Raw genomic sequence first — 23,797 nt, 5'->3', positions numbered from 1 at the left:
GCTTCTTGAAGTTTGAACGATAAGGACACATGGTGAAGGTTTGCCAAGGTGTCCAATCAAAGATTACAATCAATTCAAGAGAATTTTTCAGCCATTGGGTTAGGTCCCTAAACTTCAGTGGGTTGGTAGAGAACTTCATCAAATGACAATTACCCCAGCCTATCTCTCCTCCCACCTCCTCCCAACAGAACACCTATGAACCTGGACGGGTTGAGTGAGTGGGCAGATGCGTGGCAGATGCAGTATAATATAGATAAATGTGAGGTTATCCACTTTGGCGGCAAAAACAAGGGGGCAGATTATTATCTCAATGGGTTAAGTTGGGTAAGGGGGAGGTACAGCGAGACCTGGGTGTCCTTGTACACCGGTCACTGAAAGTTGGCGTGCAGGTACAGCAGGCAGTGAAGAATGCTAATGGAATGTTGGCCTTCATAACAAGAGGATTTCAGTATAGGAGTAATGAGGTTCTTCTGCAGTTGTATAGGGCTCTGGTGAGACCACATCTGGAGTATTGTGTCCCGTTTTGGTCTCCTAATTTGAGAAAGGACATCCTTGTGATTGAGGCAGTGCAGCGTAGGTTCACTAGATTGATCCCTGGGATGGCGGGACTGTCATATGAGGAACGATTGAAAAGACTAGGCTTGTATTCACTGGAGTTTAGAAGGATGAGGAGGAATCTTATAGAAACATATAAAATTATTAAAGGACTGGACAAGCTAGATGCAGGAAAAATGTTCCCAATGTTGGGCGAGTCCAGAACCAGGGGCCACAGTCTTAGAATAAAGGGGAGGTCATTTAAGACTGAGGTGAGAAAAACCTTTTTCACCCAGAGAGTTGTGAATTTATGGAATTCCCTGCCACAGAGGGCAGTGGAGGTCAAGTCACTGGATGGATTTAAGAGAGGGTTAGATAGAGCTCTAGGGGCTAGTGGAGTCAAGGGTTATGGGGAGAAGGCAGGCACAGGCTATTGATAGGGGACGATCAGCCATGATCACAATGAATGGCGGTGCTGGCTCGAAGGGCCGAATGGCCTCCTCCTGAACCTATTTTCTATGTTTCTATGTTTCTATGAACCTTTGAGAGAGGAAAAATAATCTTGAGTCAATTTTTGAGAAAATTGCTTGCATCCTTTCCTCAGTGGAGAAATACTTTGCGTCATCACCCCAACATGTTTCATTAATGCACGCACTGTGCTTGAGTAAAACAGTCCAAGTGAACATTTTTGGGCAGAAGTGGGTAGGGGGTGATGGGAGCAAGTATTCTTTCAAAATTTAAGATGTAACTAAACAAGCGCTTGCATTGCCAAGGCTTGGAAGATCATGAACTAAGCGGTGGTAAATAGGATTCATTTCGGACAGGTAGGGAATGGTTGGTACACACATAGTCGGTGGAAGGGTCTAGTTCTTTGCTGTGTTATTCCGTGAGCCAAGTTTAAGGCAAAGGAGTATTAAAAGAGGAAAGAGAGGCACAGAGATTTATGGAGGGAGGTAATAATAAACTGGGTCCAAAGATTGGCGCTGCCATTTCAAGCTTACCCACACAAGTTCAAGCTGTGACTCTAAGCCAAATTACTTTTCTTCACATAATTTAGTGTTTTTGGAGCACAAGCGTTTAATAAAAGCTGTGTAAATAACTAAAATATACCTTATTTATATTTGGTTATTTGAGAGTATGTGGGCCCATGTTTAATAGTAAATGTAATCCTTTTTATGTTTTTAACATGAAACCAAAACATAAAACAGTTGGACAGGTTTCAATCCCTACACGTTATTAGTTTTGTTCTTTTCCTGATTTTTTTTTCCCCTTGGGCTTACATTCCTCAAAATCAATGCTTACCTCTGGCTGATCATTTTGTGTTTCGGAAATTTTTCCCTCAGCAGAATTGCTTTGTTTTCCGGGATTGAGAATATCTTCAGATGTTGTACTCTCTTTAGGCTCAGGGATTGGCTCACTTTGACTCTGGATTAGAACAGAACAGATCAGTTATTTTTGCACATTTGGTGGCATTGCTATTTTGGGTTCCCTTTTTTTTCTATTTTCTTAGAAACATAGAAACATAGATAGGTTCAGGAGTAGGCCATTCGGCCCTTCTCTGCATTCAATATGATCGTGCTGATCATCCAACTCAGTATAATGCCCTCTTGTCCTGTCCCCTCAGCCACAAGGGGACATATTTAATTCTTGCTTTCTCCCTCTGATATTTTCGTGCAGATTAATGCCCTTTGTCATGTCCTCAAACAAGAGGACATGACTTCAGAATTAAGGGACAGAAGTTTAGGGGTAATATGAGGGGGAACTTCTTTACTCAGAGAGTGGTAGCGGTATGGAATGAGCTTCCAGTGGAAGTGGTGGAGGCAGGTTCATTGGTATCATTTAAAAATAAATTGGATAGGCATATGGATGAGAAGGGAATGGAGGGTTATGGTATGAGTGCAGGCAGGTGGGACTAAGGGGAAAAAAAGTTGTTCGGCACGGACTTGTAGGGCCGAGATGGCCTGTTTCCGTGCTGTAATTGTTATATGGTTATATGGTTGTTGCATGCTCAGAGTGGGATAGTTTAGCTTCATCCAGCTATCCTCAGATCCAGAAGAGAATTATTTACAGCTTCAATCAACTCACCTGGATCAGAGAAATGGCAGAAATCGGTTCTGTAATGGACAAGCTGCTAGTGCACTTGAATGCACCAGCGATATCGCGTTCACCCGCAGCTGCGGGAGCCCCCCGACTGCAAGCGTTCCCTCAATCGTTCGATAACACCCGACCCGATGGAGGATCACAGGTACTGTACCTGGATACACTGGGAAGACCTCCGGAGCTGACGGGCAGGATCATCCCACAGCAACGGAGCTGGAGCTGCCGTCTGTGAGGGAATCCCCGTTCCAGCGCAGGTCCGCAGAAACAGCAGGTACAGCAAGCACAGTACCTGGAAACAACGGAGAGGCCTCCCTTGTGTCCGGAAACATGGCCGACGGGCAGGACTTCGGGTCAGACTGAAGCGCAGGGGACTTCGACCCCCTCTCCCTACCAGCCTACTGGCCAATGTACAGTCCCTTGAAAATAAAGTGGAGGACATAAGGGCAAGGCTGCTTTACCAAATGTAGCTGAGGGAACGCTCTGTGCTCTGTTTCACAGACATGGCTGACCCCCAACTCCCCAGACTCAGCGGTCCAGCCTGAAGGTTTCTCCATCCACCGTATGAACCGTACACTGGCATCTGGGAAAGGGAGAGGAGGGGGCGTCTGCCTCATGGTCAACTCTGCGTGGTGCTCAGACGTGGCAGTCCTATCCAACTCCTGCTCTCCACACCTCGAACACCTGGCGGTGAAGTGCCGCCCCTTCTACCTACCAAGGGAATTCACCTCCATCATCCTGACCGCGGTCTACATCCCATCCCAGGCAGATGTCCGTCTGGCACTGGGGGAGCTGCATGCCGCGGTCAACAAGCACCAGACGGCTTGACCCGAGACATTTACCACCATTGCCGGGGATTTCAACAAAGCCAACCTGAAGAAATTGCTCCCTAACTTCCACCAACACGTCTCCTGCAGCACCAGAGGATCAAACACCCTCGACCACTGCTACACGACCATTAAAGACGCCTATCACTCCATCCCTCGCCCTCACTTCGGTATATCCGACCATATCGCGGTGCTGCTTCTTCCTGCCTGCAGGCAGCAATTGAAGAGAACACCCCCAAAAGTGAGGACTGCACAGAGCTGGTCCGGGGTGGGGGGGGGCAGAGGAACAAGAGGAACAACTCCAGGACTGTTTGGAGTCTGTAGACTGGGCAATGTTCAGGGACTCGGCAACGGACCTGGATGAATACGCCACAGTCGTTACAGGCTTTATAAAATAATGTGTGGAGGACTGCATCCCAATAAAAACCATCCGAGTGTTTCCTAACCAGAAGCCTTGGATGAACCATGAGATCCGCACTCTTCTGAAGACCAGATCCCGGGCATTCAGGTCTGGAGATACAGAGGTCTACAAGAAGTCCAGATACGACCTTGGTAAGACCATCAAAAAGGCCAAAAGGGACTTCTGCTCCAAGCTGGAGGATGAGACGGATGTTCGGCAGCTGTGGTGGGGCTTGAATGCCATCACAAGGCAAAATCAGGAGGCAGCTCAAATGTCAGCGAAGCATCACTCCCTGACGAGCTCAATGTGTTTTACACACGCTTTGATAGGGAGAACACTGATGTGCCTTCCCGAGCCCCCATTCACTCTGATGGTATTTCGGTCCGTAGCGGAGGCCGACGTCAGAAGATCCTTCAGAGGGGTGAACCCTCGGAAAGCGCCTGGACCAGTCGTGTTCTAAAAACCTGTGTGGACCAACTGGCTGGAGTTTTTACGGACAATTTCAACCTCTCACTTCTGGGGTCTGTGGTTCCCACCTGCTTTAAGAGGACATCAATAATACCGGTGCCCAAGAAGAGCAAGGTGACGTGCCTCAATGACTATCGACCGTGGTGATGAAGTACATTGAGAGGATGATCATGGCCCAAATCAAATCATACCCCAGACAATTACCCTTCCCAAAGACAAGGTTTGAGCATAGCTGCTGATTCACATCTCAGGGCAGCTGATGGCACATTTAGGGGATGGACTGTTGGAATTTCCTTCTCTTGCTGCACCACTTGTCAGTGAGGCTTGGGATCAAGACTGAAGTTTGCCTTAATGAATCCAGTCTGCCTACGACAGCCTTAGTTACCAGGTGGTTCTCCGTGGGAAATTGTGGGCTGATCTCTATTGAAATGAAAAAATGGTAGCACAGATCCTCAGTGACGCACATATGTAGTTTATTTTTAAGGTATTTAATTTTAGTTCAAGGTGTTGTTGTTTGTTAAATGGGCTTCCACGCAAAGTTGCCTCGATAAAATATTCTAAATATTGCAAGCTGGCAGTAGTATCATCTGACTACAGCATTACAACCCTTATACCCTGCTATAATATTTATATCATCGTAAAATTGGTTGACAATAAATTGCTCGTTTTATCATCATCACTTAACACCCGTGTGTTTACAGTGGTGGATCAGTGTTATCTTAATGAAGGCATTTTTGAAGAAATGTAATTCTGTTTATTTAGGATTATTCGGAGATTGAAGTGCCTGTCCCAGTTTCACGACCTAATTCACAACCTACCCACGACCTCCTATGACCTCGTGACGACCATGCTGCAAGTATGAGTCAAGGGCAAATTGGGCAGAGGTCGTGAATTAGCTTGTGAATGTGGGACAGGTCGTAGGAGGTCTTAGGTAGGTCGTAGCAGGTCGTGATGCTAGTCGTAGGTACTCGTGACATCAAGTAGGCTGGGGTGTTTTTTCAACATGATGAAAAATGTCCACGAGTAAAAAAGGTCGTGAATTAGGTCGTTAAAGTGGGACTGGCCCTTAACTTGGTGTCATTCTCTGCTCTACCTGCTCCGAGACCAATATATTTTTTCTCACATGAAGCTCAAAACTGAATGCAGTGTTCGCCACTGTGCTCTAGGTTCTGTGAATTCAACTGCAACTCCCCCTCTACAAAGTAATCCTTTTGATCACTTTTTTTTTTGCTTTCTGCTACTTTGTATATTTGGCCTCCCAATTATCTTTGCTTTTGCAGAATTCCCAGCAATTCACCACTCAGAAACGAATTTGATTTAACTCAGGAGCAAATGATTGCCTACTAGTCCACATTGAACTCCAACGCCCAATTTGTCCCTTCATTATCTGCCTCTAGTGTTCCTTAAATGTTGCAGATGAGAAAGAAATGTGATATATAACAGCATGCAAAATAAGAATTATAGTTTTGAATAAATACAAGGAACACCAGATGCTGGCTTATTGAAAAAAAAGGCACGCAGAGCTGGAGTAACTCAGTGTGTCAGGCAGCATCTCTGGAGAACATGGATGTGATGTTTTGGGTCAGGACCCTTGTTCAATTTGGAGAAGGGTCCTGCCCCGAAATATCATCTATCCATGTTCTGCAGAAATGCTACATGACCCACTGAGTTATTCCAGCACTCGGGTCCTGTTTAATAAACCAGCATCTGCAATTCCTTGTTTAAGAAGGAACTGCAGATGCTGGAAAATCGACGGTACACAAAAATGCTGGAGAAACTCAGCGGATGCTGCTGCACCCGCTGAGTTTCTCCAGCATTTTTGTGTATCTGCAATTCCTTGTTTCTACACTTCTTAACATTCCTCTCTCATTTCCTGAAAAAAAACAATGTAGACTTTCATTTTCTTATCAAACGGTTGATAAAATTACTTAGATTTACATTTTTTTCAATTTTGTTTCATTAGGAATGAAGGGAAATATGTGGAAGGGATGGTGGAGATATTTGACATGCTCCTAGCCACAGTATCTCGTTTCCGACTGCTGAAACTCCACTGTGAGGAGTACATCTGCTTGAAGGCCATCATCCTGCTGAATTCCGGTGAGTCAAAAAATCATACTGCTGTCATCACACATTCTTGGCGCTGTGCAGACCATAAATCTACTTAATAGTCCATGTGCTGATAGACAGTGGATCCATGTGGCTGGGAAATGTGCACTGTCCCACCTGCTGCATTCAGGATGAGCTGATGATCAGATCAAGCTGAGATTAGTCAATGAAGTGGAGGCGGGCTCAGGGTAAAGCACGTGGCGTTGTTGATGAACAGATAAATGTAGTCGCAGTTCAAATTGAATCAACACTATTTAATTATATGCACCAGAAACAGAACAATACCATTTTTACTTGCTGCAGCTTTAAGGCACAGCAATGCAACAACATAACAAATAGACAATAGACAATAGACAATAGCTGCAGGAGTAGACCATTTGGCCCTTTGAGCCAGCACCGCCATTCAATATGACCATGGCTGATCATCCACAATCAGTACCGCGTTCCTGCCTTCTCCCCATATCCCCTGACTCCGCTATCTTTAAGAGCTCTATCTACAATAAGTGTACAATAAATAATAATGCAATCTGTTTTACTAGGTAGCCAGACCATAACAGTGCAAGCCAGAGTATATAGTGTAATCTGTACAAAATCCACAGTAGTTCGGTGCTGAGGTAGTGTGGTGATTAGGATTGTGCAGGGCAGTTCAACAGCCCGATAGTTAATGGGAAGTAGCTGTTCTTGAACTTGGAGGTAATGGTTCCAAGGGTTCAGCACCTTCCTCGCGATGGCAGCAGAGTGAAGAGAGGGTGGCCAGGGTGATGTGGATCTTTGATGAAATTAGCTGCCTACTTAGAAACATAGAAAATAGGTGCAGGAGTAGGCCATTCGGCCCTTCGAGCCTGCACCGCCATTCGATATGACCATGGCTGATCATCCAACTCAGTATCCCATCCCTGCCTTCTCTCCATACCCCCCGATCCCTTTAGCCACAAGGGCCACATCTAACTCCCTCTTAAATATAGCCAATGAACTGGCCTCAACTACCCTCTGTGGCAGAGAATTCCACAGATTCACCACTCTCTTGAGGCAGTGCTTCCTGTAAATCCCTTCGATGGTGGGGAGGTCGGATCGGGCAATATCCATGATGCCCACCACTTTTCAGCAGGTGGTGCACAGCAAGCTCCCACAAACAACAATGACTTCTGGCCATTTCTATGTTGGCTGAGGGAATAAGTGCTTTGTTGTCCCAGGAGAGCCCACTGAATTGTCTTTAGTACGCTGCTATGGATCATTGCATTCATTTGATTGGGCATCTGAAAGGTTCAACTAGCGTAGGCTGCAAAAAAAAAAATTGTAATGTAGCTGAACTAGTGATAATTTAAGTAATAAACGGTGGGACAAATGAAGAATGGAATTCAAATTGAAAAGTTTAATTTTGTTTATTGTCACGTGTACTGAGATACAGTGAAAAGCTTTGCGTTGTGTGCTAACCAGTCAGCGGAAAGACTATACATGATTACAATCGAGCCGTCCACAGTGTACAGATATATAATAAAGGGAATAACGTTTAGTGCAAGGTAAAGTCCGATTAAAGATAATCTAAAGGGCCTGTCCCACCAGCATGCGACTGCATGAGGCAAGCGCGACCTAACGTGGTCGCTTGAGCCGTACAGCCACGCGGGGCCGGTCCCACTTCGATCGCCGGAGCCGTATGGAGTTGTGCGGAGCTGATCCCGACATCGCACGGGGTTCCGAAAAACTGGCACTGTCCAAGAATTCCGCGCGGCAACGGCCTGCCAGTCCGCAGCCGCATTGAGGCCGTGCGCACCGCCTCGACGGGCCTGCGCAGCACCTCGATGACGTACGCAACGTCTTGATGCCGTACGCAGTGTCTTGACGGCGTACGCCTAGCGCAAACTTCCCGCGGACTTCGCTCGAACTTCACGTCAACTCGTACGGGATCACTCGACCTCCGCGCGGCTCCTGCTTCCGGTTTGGTTGCGCTTGCCGCATGCAGTCGCATGCTCGTGGGACGGGCTCTTAAGGGTCTCCAATGACCATCACTGTGTGAGGTTTTACGGGTCAGTGGGAAGAGATGGAACGCAGAATCAACCAAATTGAATTTCCCTGACATTCATTTGGTGGATTAAGTGCAGAAAATCTGGGGGAGTGGCATGAAGAAGAAGAATGTAAAATGCATTTTGATTAATCAACTTATTCTGGGCACAGAGATCAAAGGCTCAGACACCAGGAGATTAGGAGGCGGGTTTTTTAAAACAATTTTTCAAAATATATCAAATTGATTCCTATGTAGATCAATAACCCATGTGCGAATTAAAGTTAATTTGTTCTTGAAGGAGAAATAATGAGTTATATTGTGGGGAAATTGGAAAGCTAATAATTGCCAATCAAAATCATTGCATTGTAATTCAAGCAAATTACTCTACAGACATGAACTAAATGGGCTCATGAGGTTGATGAAAGGTTGCTTGCTACCCAGTCCAAGATTCATAGTAGATTTATACCATTTCATGGAAATGGGTCCCCTAGCGAGATTTTATTGGATTAAGTCTCCCAGGCAGCTGGTTCTCCAAATCCTCAATTAAAAAACCTAGTTTTTTAAAAACACTTTGCTATCTCACGAACTAACACTACGGCTTATGATATTCTTTTCTCCTCTATCTTGACTTCTCTCATTTTCTGTGCTAAATTCTGCTAAATTTGAAAATAGAAGTTGTACATGAACTGTATTATCGCATTATGTATTAGATACTTATGTACTACATTATTGTACTTGTACTTACTTCTAATAAAAAAAAAAAAAAAAAAACACTTAATAGCTAAAAAATAGTTTAAACTTCTCGGACAATTCTAAACAGAGCCAGGTTTCCTTGCCCGGATGAATACACTGTACAAGGTGTGATCTCATGGCAGTTACACCAATGGCATATAAGAGTCAAGAGTCAAGATTGTTTTATTGTCATATGTTCCAGATAGGACAATGACATTCTTGCTTGCTGCAGCGCAACAGAATATGTAACCATAGTACATAATGGGAGAAGAAAAAAAGTTCAGAGTATGTATACACATGCACACATACTCAATAAATAACATTGACTAGCTAATAGAAAACCTATGACATGTATGTAATGTCAGGTTTTCCAGTCTGTTACCAGTGCAGACCAAAGACCACTGCTGTGACCTCAACTATTTACAGACTCCAATCACCCGGGTCTTCCCTGGAGGGGAAGCCACCCCTATCTAGTATCGCAAGACAGAGAGTGACCTGGGGCAGAGTGATGCGGGTCGCCTGGACTGGATCAGAGTGACCTGTGTCTCCCAGACTGGATCAGAGTGGCCCGTGTCTCCCAGACTGGATCAGAGTGGCCCGTGTCTCCCAGACTGGATCAGGGTGACCTAAGTCTCCCAGAGTGGATCGGTGACTCGGGTCTCCCGGACTGGATCAGAGTGACCTGTGTCTCCCGGACTGGATCAGAGTGACCTGGGTCTCCCAGAGTGGATCAGAGTGGCCAAAGTCTCCCAGACTGGAACAAAGTGAACTGTGTCTCCCAGACTGGATCAGAGTGGCCCGTGTCTCCCAGACTGGATCAGAGTGACCTGTGTCTCCCAGACTGGATCAGAGTGACCTGTGTCTCCCAGACTGGATCAGAGTGGCCAAAGTCTCCCAGACTGGAACAAAGTGAACTGTGTCTCCCAGACTGGATCAGAGTGACCTGTGTCTCCCAGACTGGATCAGAGTGGCCCGTGTCTCCCAGACTGGATCAGAGTAGCCAAAGTCTCCCAGACTGGAACAAAGTGACCTGTGTCTCCCGGACTGGATCAGAGTGACCTGTGTCTCCCAGAGTGGATCGGTGACTCAGGTCTCCCGGACTGGATCAGAGTGACGCGGGTCTCCCGGACGCGAACATGGTGACCTGGGATCATGCAGCCCGGGGTGGAGTGACCCGGGTCTTCCATAACCCAGGTGTCATCCCCAGAGTACACATCCATGATGTTCTCCTTGCTCAATGATAACTGCATTTGATTTGAGTGTTCTTTGCTCATTCAAGGGGGAGTTTGACAGGCTTTTGGACCACATGAAAGCCATGGGACTTTGGACGAGAGCAAGAAAGTGGTGATGCCAAGATTGGGTCAGCTATGATCTCATTGTTTCGCAGCACAGGCTCTTGAGGCTCTGGGCCTATCTCGACTCCTGGTTCTTAATATGTTCCTTCCTTTGGATTACTGCTGTACAGTTAGCGCATAGTCATTATTTAGCATAGTCGGATGCCATTTGGCCCATCGTAGCTGTGCAGGCTCTTTGAGAAAGCAACATTTATGGTCAATGACTCCTTTTCTTGCTCCGTAATCTCATAAATTCCTCAACTTCAAATACCTCTTCAACTTCCTGCTAAAATCATTGTGGAGTCAGCCTCTGCCATCTTTTTCAGGTAAAAATCCAGATCCACACAATGTTGAGTGGACTTTCTTTGGTCCTTTCTAAATAGTGATGTTAAATTGGTGATTCATTTGCCTTTTTCTCTCCATTAAAACCTGCACGCCTTTGAGAGGTGGGAGGAAACCGGAGCTCCCAGAGGAAACCCACGCAGTCACAAACTCCACACAGACAGCACCTGAGGTCAGGATCAAACCCGGGTCTCTGGTGCCATGAGGCAGCTGCTCTACGAACTGCACCACTTGTACCTCCCCTCATTGCTGCACAACCTGTGTTCATGCGTTTCGTTCATGCAGCAGAGAAATGCCCCCGTCCCACTTAGGAAACCTGAACGGAAACCTCTGGAGACTTTTCGTCCCACCCAAGGTTTCCGTGCGGTTCCCAGAGGTTTTTGTCAGTCTCACTACCTGCTTCCACTACCTGCAACCTCCGGCAACCGCCTGCAACCTCCGGGAACCGCACGGAAACCTTGGTGGGGCGCAAAGTCTCCAGAGGTTTCTGTTCAGGTTTCCTAAGTGGGACAGGGGCATAATGTAGCCTCCAGGCTCTTGTGTATTCTGACTGTGCATTTACTAGTTGGTTTGTGTGCTTCTCTGCAGGTGTGTTCCCCTTCCTCTCCAGTACCATGGAGGCTCTGAACAATGGTGAGCAGATTCAGATCATCTTGGACAAAATCACTGATGCTTTGGTTCACTTTATCACCCGGGCCGGGCTCTCCCTGCAGCAGCAGTCTCGGCGGCTGGCACAACTCCTCCTCCTCCTCTCCCACATCAGGCACATGAGGTGAGCAGCACTTCTCTCCGACTTCACATCCCAGCCAGCTGGCAGCGCCTGCCGCCAGTTAGTAATGACGAGCTGTCTTAAGTTACAGTAAGGAGCGGGGAGCCACTGGGAAAGGTGCAACAAGCATGATATTGGAACTGAGGGCTTACAGCTGTCAGCTCGGCCAGCTACTGGGGGCCCTTGCCAAACTGATGGCTGAGTGATGCCTTATAAACCTTTTAAAAAAAATAATGGATTTAATAGGGCGGACACAGGATTAGTGTAAATGGATGCTTGCTGGTTAGTGTGGACTCTGCGGGCCGAAGGGCCTGTTTCCTAGCTGTGTCTCTCTATATGAGCGGCAGATTGGTACAGCTGGTAGAGCTGCTGCCTCACAGCTCCAGAGACCTTGGTTCCATCCCACCTTTTTCCCAGGGTGGAAAAGTCAAATACTGGAATAGCTGAAACTGAAACAGACAAAGCCTCAAGGAGATGCACGGGGCAGGTTGTTTTACCCAGAGGTTAGTGAGTGTTTGGAGTGGGCTGCCGGCGATGGTGGTGGGGGAGGATACAACAGTGGCATTTAAGAGACTTTTGAAGAGGCATATTAATATGCATGGACAGGTGCAATGTGGATTACGTGCAGGCAGATAAGGGTTGGGCTTGGCATGATGTTTGGCACTGGCATTTCCTGTACTGTACTGTTCTATGTTCTATATCTTCCATTGCATTTAACTCCCTTTGTCATCAACTGCAGAGATTTGTTTCCATATAACCATATAACAATTACAGCACGGAAACAGGCCATCTCGGCCCTACAAGTCCGTGCCGAACAAATTTTTTTTCCCCTTAGTCCCACCTGCCTGCACTCATACCATAACCCTCCATTCCCTTCTCATCCATATGCCTATCCAATTTATTTTTAAATTATACCAATGAACCTGCCTCCACCATTTCCACTGGAAGCTCATTCCACACCGCTACCACTCTCTGAGTAAAGAAGTTCCCCCTCATATTACCCCTAAACTTCTGTCCCTTAATTCTGAAGTCATGTCCTCTTGTTTGAATCCTCCCTATTCTCAAAGGGAAAAGCTTGTCCACATCAACTCTCATCATCTATCCCTCTCATCATTTTAAAGACCTCTATTAAGTCCCCCCTCAACCTTCTGCGCTCCAGAGAATAAAGACCTAACTTATTCAACCTATCTCTGTAACTTAGTTGAGTAACTTAGTTAGTTTCCCACTGAGTTATTGGCACCCGATTACACTCACTTCTAGTTTAATTCCACAGTTTAATTTAAAGTAGGGGTCAAGGAAAGAGTGTTCACATCACGGCCCTGTTTCCACCATCATGCACAAGAAGCAACAAGACAGACACCATAGTGTGCAGATGCCGAGAAGTGTGTTGAGTTCTTGCTGAACAACTTCTAATCTTGTGTGTGGACTCGATAAGAAGAAGAATTTTATAAGTAAACTTTACTGCAATCTCAATATGGCCAGCTTTATTTCAAGGAAGCATATTGCAATTAAAAGATGATTTATTTTGAACAATTCTGCATAACTCAAGGAGAAATGTAGACCTGATGATCTGAAAACTTCTCCCCTTTTACCAATTCTTTGCTGTTGAGTTTGTAATTTACTTTCGGTGAAAGATCAGTCCTCCTTTAGAGTTCCCGATCTACAGTATGTAAGTAAATTTCTTCTGGTCACCAGCAATGAGGTTGATCAATATTCGGGCAACCTCCAACAGCGGCTGGCCTGTAAAAATCATGCAGCATTTTTGGTGTCGTTGAAGAGAATTGGCAACAAGTTAAACAGTGATCGAAATGAAAAAGATAGCTGCAGGTGCTGGAAATCTGAAACAAAAACAGAAAATGCTAAAGAGGCTCAGCAGATCAGGCAGCATCTGTGGAGAGGAGAACAGAGTTCACCTCTCAGGCTGGTCACCTTTCATCAGAACTGGGTAAAGCTGGAAATCAAAGATGCTTAAAGCTGCAGGTAAAGCGATGAATGGTGAGATTAAAGGGAATGTCTGTGATAGGAGACTAAGAGAGTCTGAATGTCGCAAGTACCGGTGGCACAGGCTGAGAGAGTGGTGAGAAGTGGTGAGAAGTTTGTTAATCACGGCTGGTCTGACTGGAGGAAGTGCAAATGGGTTCATGTCATTCATCTTGTTTCAACCGTCTGCGCAGTTTTAAAACCTTTGGATTTTAACTCCCCAACTCTGACGAAAGGTTCACCTGAATAGTTAACTCTGTTTATCTTTCCATGCTTCCTGACCTTTAGACTTTGGACTTTAGAGATACAAAGCGGAAACAGGTCCTTCTGACCACTGAATCCACACTGACCAGCGATTCACTGGTCAGTGTTGATTCACTCCTAACAGTAACACTATCCTATGCATTAGGGACATAGGAGCAGGGAGGTTCTACTGCAGTTGTACAGGGTCTTGGTGAGACCACACCTGGAGTATTGCGTACAGTTTTGGTCTCCTAATTTGAGGAAGGACATTCTTGCCATAGAGGGAGTTCAGAGAAGGTTCACCAGACTGATTCCTGGGATGTCAGGACTTTCATATGAAGAAAGACTGGATAGACTCGGTTTGTACTCGCTAGAATTTAGAAGATTGAGGGGGGATCTTATAGAAACTTACAAAATTCTTAAGGGGTTGGACAGGCTAGATGCAGGAAGATTCTTCCCGATGTTGGGGAAGTCCAGAACAAGGGGTCACAGTTTAAGGATAAGGGGGAAATCTTTTAGGACCGAGATGAGAAAAACATTTTTCACCCAGAGAATGGTGAATCTGTGGAATTCTCTGCCACAGAAGGTAGTTGAGGCCAGTTCATTGGCTGTTTTTAAGAGGGAGTTAGATGTGGCCCGTGTGGCTAAAGGCATCAGGGGGTATGGAGAGAAGGCAGGTACAGGATACTGAATTGGATGATCTGCCATGATCATATTGAATGGCGGTGCAGGCTCGAAGGGCCGAATGGCCTACTCCTGCAGCTATTTTCTATGTTTCTATGTTTCTAATTTTACTACTTACCAAAGCCAATTAACCTATAAACCGGCACGTCTTTGGAGTGCGGGAGGAAACCGGAGCACCCGGTGGAAACCCACGCGGTCACAGGGGGAGCGTACAAACTCTATATAGACAGCACCCGTAGTCAGGATCGAACCAGGATCTCTGGCGCTATGAAGCAGCAGCTCTACCGCTGCGCCACCGTGCCACTCCCACCTGCTGAGACGTTGCAGCATTTTCTATTTTTATTTGGGATATTTTTTTTTTAAAAGCCCTTGTATTTATACTTTTTTTTTACTAACTACACTGAATGGAAACTGATCGAGTAATGTTTTTTCGTTTCCTCTGTGTATGCAAGTACTCAGTGAAAATGATATTAAATAAATACTGAATACTGAATATTTGGGGGTATATGTAGCATGCAGTGTGGTCGAATGGTGGACTGATTTTCTGCACAATGTGCTTTGTTCACCAGCAACAAGGGAATGGAGCACCTGTACAATATGAAGTGTAAAAACGTGGTGCCTCTCTACGATTTGCTGCTGGAGATGCTCGACGCCCACCGAATGCACACGCCAATGGAGAAGGCACAGCCCGGAGGAGGAACTGGCTCAAGTCCATTGAATAGAGGAACCACCTCGTCCACTTCTTCAATGTCGCTAAAGAAGACTGACGTGACTTTTGAAACATCCAGATAGGTAACTGATCCATGGTGCGCAGTATTAACAGAAACCTCCAACAAAAAAAAACACTACCTATGATCACATGCCAATGAAGCAAATGCCTCTGCAGCAAAATTATATAGCTTCAGCTTCATCTAAATAACTCTATACCACTACGAAAAATGCCCTACTGACTGAGAATTGGGGGTGCGTTAATGATGCAGGAACAGGATGTTATTTTCCTGCAGTTCTGTAAATGTTTTGTAATATTTCTGAAAAGATTGGCACAGTTCCAAATGCTCCTGCCATCAGTGCAAGCGACGCTCACCAGAACTGTAAGACAAACGCCAAAGGATTCGTGATGCATTGCCTTTTCAACGAGTACTGGGGAAGTGGAGAGGAGTTGGACACTGACGGTTCACCTCAGAATCCTAGTCAAATGCTGTGCGATTTTAGTTTGCTCATTGTGGGATGTGAGGGATTGCAGGCAGTTAGCTGTGGTGGTGAGTCACAGTGCTTGAACCACTGCAGACCACACAGTACGGGATTTCCCACAGCGCTGTTGAGTAGGGAATTCCTCGGTTTTTCTTGGCAACAAGAGGTCCTGGGTTTGGAACACACTGTCAAAGAAACCATGGCCGTTTGTTGCAGTGCATTTACTAGGTGGTATAAACCGCAGTCATGAATGGTGGTGGTGGAGGGTCCGAATATTTTGGGTGGTGGATGAATTATTTCCTACCGGATGCTGTCAAGCTCCTTGAGTGTCAACGGAGCTGCTATTATTCCATCTTATTCCTCACTTGTACCTTGCAGGTGATGGGAAGATGTTGGGTGTGAACTAGAATGATGATGGAGCAGTCAGCAATGGTGATGCCTTTCAATGTTAGGTGGAGTTACTACGACTCTGTCATAATCGGCATGTTCACTGCTGACACTTCAGTTACTTGTCACTGATCAGATCACACCTGAATCTTTTTAAGATCCTCCTGGAGTCCGAGAGGCATCGAGGATGGAAACAGGACCCCGATCCACGTTGTTGTGGGATGAACGTATTTGAAGTGCAATGAATCGTAGTGCACTTTCCATAGCTCTAATAGGATAGCTGATGAGTGGATTGGAGGCAAAATGCCACATTGGTACCTCGGGTGGGGGTGGACAGTTTGTTGAGATACAGTTGCAACTACGGTGGAGATTTGAGGGAGGGTTCTGTTTTATTGTAATCTCATTCACTCATCTTCAACACCACCCTTAAGAAGCAGAGCAGTCCAGCAGTGCTTTGCTTTCTGAATCCACTCTATGGCAACATTTGACTTAAGGGGTGCTCATTACTAAATTGATTGAGATGGTGTACGTGAGCATTGGAATGTTCAAAACAGCTACTTTGGTGACTGAATGTTCAGTCTCAGTAAATTAAATTATTCACTTTTAAATATTTGCCACAGCAGGCTGCCTAATTGTTTACTTTTGGCAATCACGATATGGTCTGTTCAGCAAGAACCAGAATTAAGACTTTTTTAAATAAAATATCAGTTCTTATAACTGCAATTAAAAGCCCTTGAGCATGTTTTTATATCATTACTAAAGTTATCTTTGGGACTGCTGGCTGAAGATGCTCTTCAAAAAGTTTCCACCATCTCCAAAGTCCTCCAGGAAAGTAACCTCCTAAATCAAATAAACATAGGTATTAATTTCCTTACAAGACCCAAACTCCTGCAGGAAAATATTGTGAGCCCCAAATCCTACCACCCCACCCTCCCCAATGACACAATTGCTTTTATAAGATATAATGCAAAGGTTTCTTAGGAATGCAAATATCACGTTACAACATGGCTACCTGTAATGCCATTAATTTTTTTCTCGTATGCGAGATGTTCCCATTGCTAATTACTGGGCCTGTGACAATGAGATCTGATTGGTTTGCAAAGGAAAAAGCCTGATTACATAGTCATTTGTCACAGTTTCAAAACTGCAAGTGATTGAATCTTGCTTCTCCCCTACGAGGCACACAAGTCAGTGCTGTACCATACTGAAGCTCTCCTGACTGAGAGATTAGTATCAAAGATCCTGTAGCGGAGCAAGATAGACCACTCCTTCTAAATGCAATGGGCTGATGTGTAGTACGCAACAGAGCAGAACGTGGCCTTTTTTTCATCCATTTCAGTAACCCGACCCGACTCGCTGTGCAATCAACGTTGCGGGGGAACAGTTTGTGTTAATAAATTATAATTCTGAAAAATGAGAAGGTTTTTACCAAAGAACTTTTATTTTTACGAGGATGTTTCCATAACCGGCTTCCATCTCCGTACTAGTTATCTTTGCTCCGCTATGGGATCTTTGGTGCGGAGACGGAAGCCGGTTACGGAAATGGGGCCGAAAATTACCCGTGAATCTGCCCATGACCGTACTACGTCTTTTTCATCGAGTGATCTATCTTGCTTGCTATAGGATCTTTGATTACTATGACACTATCACTCTGTGGCTTATCTGTACAGACAAGATGAATATATTTCTATTGGTTTGTCGGAGTTTATACACTTTGTGAATAGAGCAATTTTTAAAGCATTTACAGACTTCTCTGAGGGACCTGCTTTGTACGTCTTTGAAAATAGTTTGCAAATCTCTTAACCTTTTCAAAATAAATGAACAAGGACATTCGTTGGGTTTTTGTACCATCATAGTTTATGCAAGGATTGCAATGTATATATCACTTTATATCATTATTACATAATCTGAATCATCAGTGTATGAGTATTATTGAAAAGGCAAAAAAACCCCAGCATACATTGATAATTCCTTAGGGGGGATCGCTTAAAGTATCCCTTGTTGAAATGTGCTAGTGGTCTAAAATCTATTCTTTGTTGTTGCGTAAAGTAGAATTCATAGCAATGAATTAGAAACATAGAAACTAGGTGCAGGAGGAGGCCATTCGGCCCTTCGAGCCAGCACCGCCTGTTTACTGATTGAAAATGAACTATAGGAAAAACTTGCTCCAAATCTCCTGCATCGATCATCAGGGCCACCTGTATTTGGTCAACTAAAAAAAACAAGTGAATTGCTCCCCACAATGGCTGGTTCTAATATGCAAAGTAACTACAGGAACCAAACACATGTTTGCATAGTGAGTGAGTTTCGACTATTCCAAGAGCCATCATACTCAACTGGTCCAGAAAATTTTGAAGAAAAAGGGTCTGCATTGAAACTCAACGGAAACTGACAAAGTGCACCGTGCTTACATTGAATCCTGAATTCTGTGGATTCTGGTCTTACTGCATCAAGCAGAGCAGTTGTGATCAATGGAGGGACATCAATTACTTTTCTTTAACGTTGATAGGGCTGTGACAATGGTTTATATGCAAGTCAAATGCCTGTTGACGAATCGTTCCCTGCATCCTCCATCATTACACAACTGTGCCACGTCCATACCTTGTATAGGAAACTGATGAAGTGCTTTTGTTCAAACATGTTAATATGCATTATTTTTTATTAGCTTGTATTGCCTATTTTCTTGCTTGTGATGCAATTCCACGTGTCCATCTGCAAAAGGGTGAATGTGAAAAGAGCGGATTTTCGGGGGGGTGAAGTCTATCGTAATAATTGAGTGATTCTCTCCACCGAAGCCCCGTCACGCATTCCGTTGGGTACAATGTGTTTGGAACGCAGTGTTTCAACCTAAGAAAAAGGTGTGTTTTTTTAAAACTGCAGTTACTGTTTGATTGGAAAATCAAATGAAGAACTCGCAGGCCTAGTAAAACCAGAAGTCACTGCTGTGGATCCATGAATGACTACTTCATGCCCTCAGCAGAGAGCTTGCAGTGTACCTGTAAATTAGAATGTACAAACCATTTCTGTAAGGGAAGGAAAACTCCATTCACAAAATTTGTTTACAAGCCTGTGGTTTGTCAGTGCGAAGGACGTCACCAGATCGATCAGGCTAGTTGTCCCTCATTGCTGACAATACTGCACACTTGCCCACCAAGACATGTTTCAGATCCACTGTAGCAGTTTTGATGTGGGGGGCTGGGGGTATAACTGACAGACACAGCAATTGCTTGAGCCTAAATTTTCACCCAGCCAGCTTTCCGTGTCGTTAGCAGTAGAACAAGGCAATTATTCCCAGTGAAAGTAAGCAGAGCGGGTTTTTGTGGGTGTGGGGGACAGGGGAGCGAGCGGTGGGAAATCAAGAGAAAGTTGCACGTACTTGTGCTTTCGTAAAGGAAACGGAGTCAGGAGGAGCACGTTAAATGACATGGATGACTGTTAAGGATAAATGAATTTCTCCTGTTCATGCTTCACGACTTATGATTCATGCTACCTATAGCGGTGAAATGCTTGAACTACCTTTTGCCATGCACTACCTAGTAACTAATAATGGCCCTTTCTCCTTCAATCACCAAAGGGTCTGCACTTTGTAGCACCAAGAAAGTGTTTTGTAACAGACTTTTTTTCTTTCTAAATATGTTATTCCAGCTGACGCTGTATGTAATTTTTGTGTGATTTTAATTTAGGAAATCCTATGCATGTAGAATGATTTTATTTGCATATTGAATGGGTGAAATAAAACAGTGACTTAATGTTAGTTGTTACCGTGTTTTGCTTGGAACTCCAATTTTTGAGGTGTGAGCGCAGGGGGACACTGCGCTGCTGAAAGGCTGAAAGGTACGTCGATGCAAAATGGAGTGACTGCATTACGAGAGCCTTGGAACGGGCTCAGCTCAGGGAGTGGTGGACAGAGCACAATAGTGTGTACCACAGTTGTGTTAACAACACAATGTCACAATCTTCGAAGGTGACAGAATAAATCAACGAGCGTTGACAGATGCTACAGATAAAAGCAAAGATATTTATAAATCAAATGCTCTATCAATTCACGTTGATACTGTAAGAGTGTAATTGTTCCATTTTTGATACATATGGCACTCTTGAACTCTGGAAAAGCTTAGGTAAGGGTGAAGCAGATTGCGTGGTTCCAGGGCTTTACCCGGAGAGGCTGAGATTGTTCTTAAATCAGAGAAGAAAGATTTAAATGTAGAAAATGGTGATGTGTTTCAATGGAGGAGACAGTGCCAACTGGGTTAAAGCCCTGTCCCATGGTGCAAGTTCATTACAAGAGCTCTCCCGAGTTTTAAAATAATCAAACTCGTGGTAAGCACGGAGAATTAACGTAGTGGGTACGTCGGAGCTCGGGGACGTCTCTTAGCGGCTCGTACCACTAAAGGCAGGTACTCGGGAAGACTCGCTAACGGCAGGTAAGCACGGGAAGACTCGGGAACATTTTTCTACATGTTGAAAAATGTCCACGAGAGCCCCGAGTACCGACGAGTGGCCATTACCGTAAATCTCCGAGTTCGAATCAGGGCAAACTCGGGAGAGCTCTTGGAATGAACTCGTACCGTGGGACAACGGTTTAAGTCAAGAGGGGCTAATGTTATGGCTGACAAACCTAACTGAGGTGAACAATTTCACGCAGAATTACTGAGGGGTCGTGGAAGCAGAGGTACAGTAACATTCACAAGGGTTCTGGGCCTGTATTTGTAGAGGAAGCATTTCAAGGGCTCTGGATCAATAGGAGAAGCAAACTTGGCTGAGCGCTCTCTCAAAGGCAAACATGACGAGCTATATGGCTGCATATATGTTCATGACAAAGCTATATAACAGGGGAGAAATCCCATCCCTGCATTGGTTGCAATACTGAGTGGGGGAGTATTTCCTTCTACACACAAGGGCTGGTAAGTACACGGAAAAAGCTGCCAGAAGAGGTAGTTGAGGTAGATACTATCACAATGTTTAAAAAACATTTGGACAAGTACGTGGATAGGATAGGTTTGGCGGGGTATGGGTCAAACGCAGGCTGGTGGGACTAGCTGGGGCATGTTGGTCAGCATGGGCAAGTGGGGCCACTTTCCATGCTTACATGACTCTTAACTCGACGACTCCATGCCAAGGCAGGACTCTCCCCCACCCCCCCTCCGAAGACGCACACCAAAGTTGGGCAGAAGCTCAGCAGTAACAACACCAGCACACTTGTGAAAGAAGTAGATCTTTAATTAGCAACCCAGTTTTCCACTGTACACCAAAAGAACCAGCTTTCATATTGTTACTCTTCGGTCGGCAAGGCTGCCTTTCATATAGAAAAATTCACTGCAGATTTACCACCATCTGAGCATGCCACGATCAGACACTAACAGCAGTTTAAAAGGTGTGACACTACTCAAGAGGGGTCTTGCAGAGGTTAAATCAGCTCCTGATTCATGCCGGGATTGCTTCAAACGCCAGCTGCGAGGGCAAGAGATGGGATGTTCATGGCTAGATTTATATTTATAATGTTATGTACACATCCATGCCCCAACAAAAACTAGTAAATTCAGTCTGTGGAAGCATTGGAGAGAAGTTGCAAGCAGCACACAGGTAATTCATTCAGCATGAGTTATAACACGGACGATAATAGCTTTAGCAAACTGTACATAAATAATGTCTTTGATTTTAGTTTACATCCAATTTTCGTCAGAAGTAGTTTTAAGTTCTGCCTCTACTCTGCTCAGTCCCCGTCAGAGTCATAACATTTACACTGACTTTTAAAAGGTTAATCTTAACAGCTCTTTTTATGTGTGTTCATTCCTAAAGCAAATGTTTTTCTTTTAAAAAGAACATGGAAAAGATATTTAAAGTTGATATTACAGGTCGTACTGAATCTGGAGCCAGGCGACTGGGAACGGCCGTCTTGCGTCCGGCCCGATGCTGGATGGCAGCCATCTCCCCCAGAGAGGTCTTGAAGGGCTAATGGCCCGAGCCAGAGCTCTGCGCATCTCCCCCTTCCCTCCCCAACCCCCTCCTCCTTGCATGATTCCGTCCTCGCTCGTGCTCTTGGGAATCATATGGGAGGAGGGCCGTTGGTGTACCTCAGCATGGGGTGGAAGGAGCGAGCAAAGTTGTTGGACATGGTGCAGCTGTAATCTTCCTCGTTCATGGGCACCAGGCAGGCCAGTGCCACCAACAGCAGCAACAGGAGCTGGAGGGGCAACGCCGCCCTGAGCACTCGTAGTAGGAAGGAAGGACTCTTCTGGGCTCTCTGCTCCTCAGAACGGAAAGAACCTCCTTGGTTTCCTGTGCTGGACCTGTATTAAGAACACAGCCAAGTCAAGCGTTAGTTGGCAACACGAGGCTCTTCAGACATTTCCAGCTGCCAATTTGTCTCAGTTGGACTACTAAAGCCTTGGGCCCGTCCCACTCGGGCGTCATTTGCGCGTCACGCAGATAGCGAGCGAAGATTTTGTACATCACAAAATCCTGGGGCGCCGTGCGCGACTGCCTACATCACCACACACCAAGCACGCGTAATGTGCACCATGCGAGCATCACGTGCGCGTCACGACATGCGTGTCGTGCATCGCGTCACGTAAATGACGCGCAAAGACGCCCACGTGGGACAGGCCCTTAACCTTCAAAGAAGGAACCTTGTGGGCTCTGATGCATCTCACTATAAACCAGGCCCAGTTTACAATCTACATGGCCACCACCTGAGGCGGGGAATGGCCAACATACACACACCTTGGTCCTGTGGATCACCTTGGTATGGAGCCCTGTGTAAACTTCAAACCCACTGCTGCTCCGAGCTGAAAGTGCAGGTTCGAGAGATCATGATTTGTGATCCTAAAGTGTAGGGTGGGGGGGCACAGTGGTAGGTTTGCTGCCTCACTGCACCAGAAACCCGGGTGTGACCTCGGGCACTGCCTGGACAGAGTTTGCAGGTTCTCCCTGTGACCACGTGGGTTTTCTCTGGGTTTCTCCCATATTCCAAAGACGTGTAGGTTTATAGGCTTCTGTAAATTGTCCCCAGTGTGTCAGGTGCAAAACTGGGTGTATAACTAGTGTATGGGTGACTGGATGGTCGGCGTGGGCCAAATGGTCTGTTTCCACGCTGTATCTCAAAACTAAACACCAAATGTTAAATAACATCAAACCTAGAGGCTAACAGTCTGAGCATTAATCTGTCAAATGCTAAAAGATCAAGAGTGATCAAACACAGTTATAGGTTTTCTCATTTTCTTTGAATTTTTATGAGTGAAAAAGAATGTTGTAGATGGTTTCGACAGGTTCTTGCCCTTACCGTAGTACATGGTACTACAAATACTCTGGAGAAACTCAGCGGGTGCAGCAGCATCTATGGAGCGAAGGAATGCCTATTTCCTTCGCTCCATAGATGCTGCTGCACCCGCTGAGTTTCTCCAGCTTTTTTGTGTAACCTTCGATTCTCCAGCATCTGCAGTTCCCTCTTAAACACTACAAATACTCTGCTACAATATACGGTGGGGAGATGCTGCTCCTTGAAGGTTTCTTGCAGCTTAGGGAGAGCGTATTAGCAACCCTCCAACATTATACCCAGCTCTCACAACCCTTGGGGTACAAAACCTGCTCCATTCCCTGAAATGTTCCTGGAAATCCCCATTGACTTTCCTCCGTGTCTGATTGCAAAAGCAGTTCTCTCCCTCTCTCTCTCTCTACGCTACTGAAGAGGGGATTTAGTTT

At 45.4% G+C, this 23,797-nt stretch overlaps 2 protein-coding genes across 2 annotated transcripts in view; one reads left to right on the top strand and one right to left on the bottom strand.

Annotated features, from left to right (window-relative positions):
* esr1 (estrogen receptor 1) overlaps positions 1-19,906 on the top strand; it is a 141,194-nt gene extending 121,288 nt beyond the window's left edge. Inside the window, 3 exon segments of the mRNA XM_055639009.1 lie at positions 6,290-6,423; positions 11,431-11,614; positions 15,088-19,906. Coding sequence (XP_055494984.1) covers positions 6,290-6,423; positions 11,431-11,614; positions 15,088-15,310 — 541 coding nt within the window. The 3' untranslated portion in view covers positions 15,311-19,906.
* Positions 19,907-21,295: 1,389 nt separating this feature from the next.
* syne1b (spectrin repeat containing, nuclear envelope 1b) overlaps positions 21,296-23,797 on the bottom strand; it is a 386,581-nt gene continuing 384,079 nt past the window's right edge. Inside the window, 1 exon segment of the mRNA XM_055638842.1 lies at positions 21,296-22,386. Within this exon segment, the coding sequence (XP_055494817.1) occupies positions 22,143-22,386 (244 nt within the window). The 3' untranslated portion in view covers positions 21,296-22,142.

This window comes from Leucoraja erinacea, chromosome 8 (assembly GCF_028641065.1).
Source record: "Leucoraja erinacea ecotype New England chromosome 8, Leri_hhj_1, whole genome shotgun sequence".
Classification (NCBI taxonomy): domain Eukaryota; kingdom Metazoa; phylum Chordata; class Chondrichthyes; order Rajiformes; family Rajidae; genus Leucoraja; species Leucoraja erinaceus.
This window is presented reverse-complemented; position numbering and strand designations above follow the sequence as displayed.